Source organism: Antrostomus carolinensis, unplaced genomic scaffold (genome assembly GCF_000700745.2).
Source record: "Antrostomus carolinensis isolate BGI_N321 unplaced genomic scaffold, ASM70074v2 scaffold30978, whole genome shotgun sequence".
In the NCBI taxonomy this organism is placed as follows: Eukaryota; Metazoa; Chordata; class Aves; order Caprimulgiformes; family Caprimulgidae; genus Antrostomus; species Antrostomus carolinensis.
Genome location: NW_010331395.1, coordinates 4,288 through 5,754, shown reverse-complemented (window position 1 = coordinate 5,754; position 1,467 = coordinate 4,288). Strand labels below are relative to the sequence as shown.

Here is a 1,467-nt window from a genome sequence, read left to right as displayed (position 1 = left end):
ATGGGATGGATGAGTTGTGATGGGTTGGGATAGGTTAGGATGGGATGGGATGGATGGGTTGGGTTTGGTTGGGTTGAGATGGGTGAGTTGGGTTGGGATGGGATGGATGAGTTGGGTTGGGTTGGGTTGGGTTGTGTTGGGATGGGTTGGGATGGGTTGGGATGGGATGGATGAAGAGGATTGGGGTGGGTTGGGTTGGGTTGGGTTGGGTTGGGATGGGTTAGGATGGGATGGATGAGTTGGGTTGGGTTGTGTTGGGCTGGGTTGGGATGGGATGGATGGGTTCGGTTGGGTTGGGACAGGATGGATGAGTTGGATTGGAATGTGTTGGGTTGGGATGGGATGGAATGGGTTGGGATAAGATGGGATTGGTGGGATGGGATAGGACATGCAATTTGGGGGAGTTCCAGGAGACCCTGGCACTTCCCAGGGTGAGTTGATCAAGTCAGTCTGGGGCCATGGGTGCCCACTGAGGCCTTCAACACATCCACCTGGCAGTCGTTCCTCATCGACCTTGGTGTGGCTGAGCTGGACCGTTTTGATGACCGTGAGGCGCTGATCTTCCGTGAGAACACGTTGGCCACCAAGGCCATCGACGAGTACATGAAACTGGTGGGGGGCAAGTACCTCCAGGACACGTTGGGTATGGCTGAATGTTACAGGTCTTTGTGGGACATTCCAAGGTGTTACTGGGTGCAGGGTATCCTGGGCATGATGCTGCAGGGTGCTATGGGGTGCTATGGGGTGCAGGGCATGGGCAGAGCACTACAGGGCTGTGGGACACCTCCAGGACATCCATGGGGGCTTGTCACAGCCATGCCCATGGTGGTGGTTGGTTGATTGGTCACCTTATGGGTTGCCCCTTGGTGTCCAGGTGAGGCCGTGGCCCAGCTCTGCACCTCAGATGATAGCTGCGAGGTGGATCCCAGCAAATGTGCCAGCCTTGACCTCTCTGACAACCAGAACAACCTGCGGCAGGTCTGCGAGGAGACCTTCCAGCGCATCGCCACGTCCTGCGAGTGAGGGACAGTCCTTGTGTGGGCATGGGGTTGGGCACGGGGATGACCATGGAGATGGGCATCTGCACAGGGATGGGTTTGGGGATGGACAGCGGCATGAGCAATGGGACAGGCATGAAGGTGAGCACCAAGACCAGGAGGACCCAGGGAACAGCTTGGAGATGGGCAGGGTCACAGGGATGATCTTGAGGACAGGAATGAGAGTGGGCAGGAGGACAGGCACTGGCATCAGGGTGGACGTGGGGATGGGTTTGGGGATTGGCACCATCCCTGGGATGGACAACATGAAGAACCTGGTTTGGGATGGGATGGGTGAGTTGAGTTGGGATGGGTTGGGATGGGAAGGGTTGGGATAGGATGGATGAGTTGTTTGGGTTGGGTTGGGATGGAATGGATGGGTTGGGTTGGGATGGGTTGGGATGGAATGGATGGGTTGGGTTGGGATGGG

The 1,467-nt window shown here is 57.0% G+C and overlaps 1 protein-coding gene across 1 annotated transcript in view; it reads left to right on the top strand.

Moving 5' to 3' along the window:
• Positions 1–498: 498 nt before the first annotated feature.
• LOC104529033 (RAS protein activator like-3) overlaps positions 499–1,467 on the top strand; it is a gene marked incomplete at its 5' end in the record, with an annotated part of 4,981 nt that continues 4,012 nt past the window's right edge. Inside the window, 2 exons of the mRNA XM_029086281.1 lie at positions 499–643; positions 875–1,019. Coding sequence (XP_028942114.1) covers positions 499–643; positions 875–1,019 — 290 coding nt within the window. The remainder of the gene's footprint in view (positions 644–874; positions 1,020–1,467) is intronic.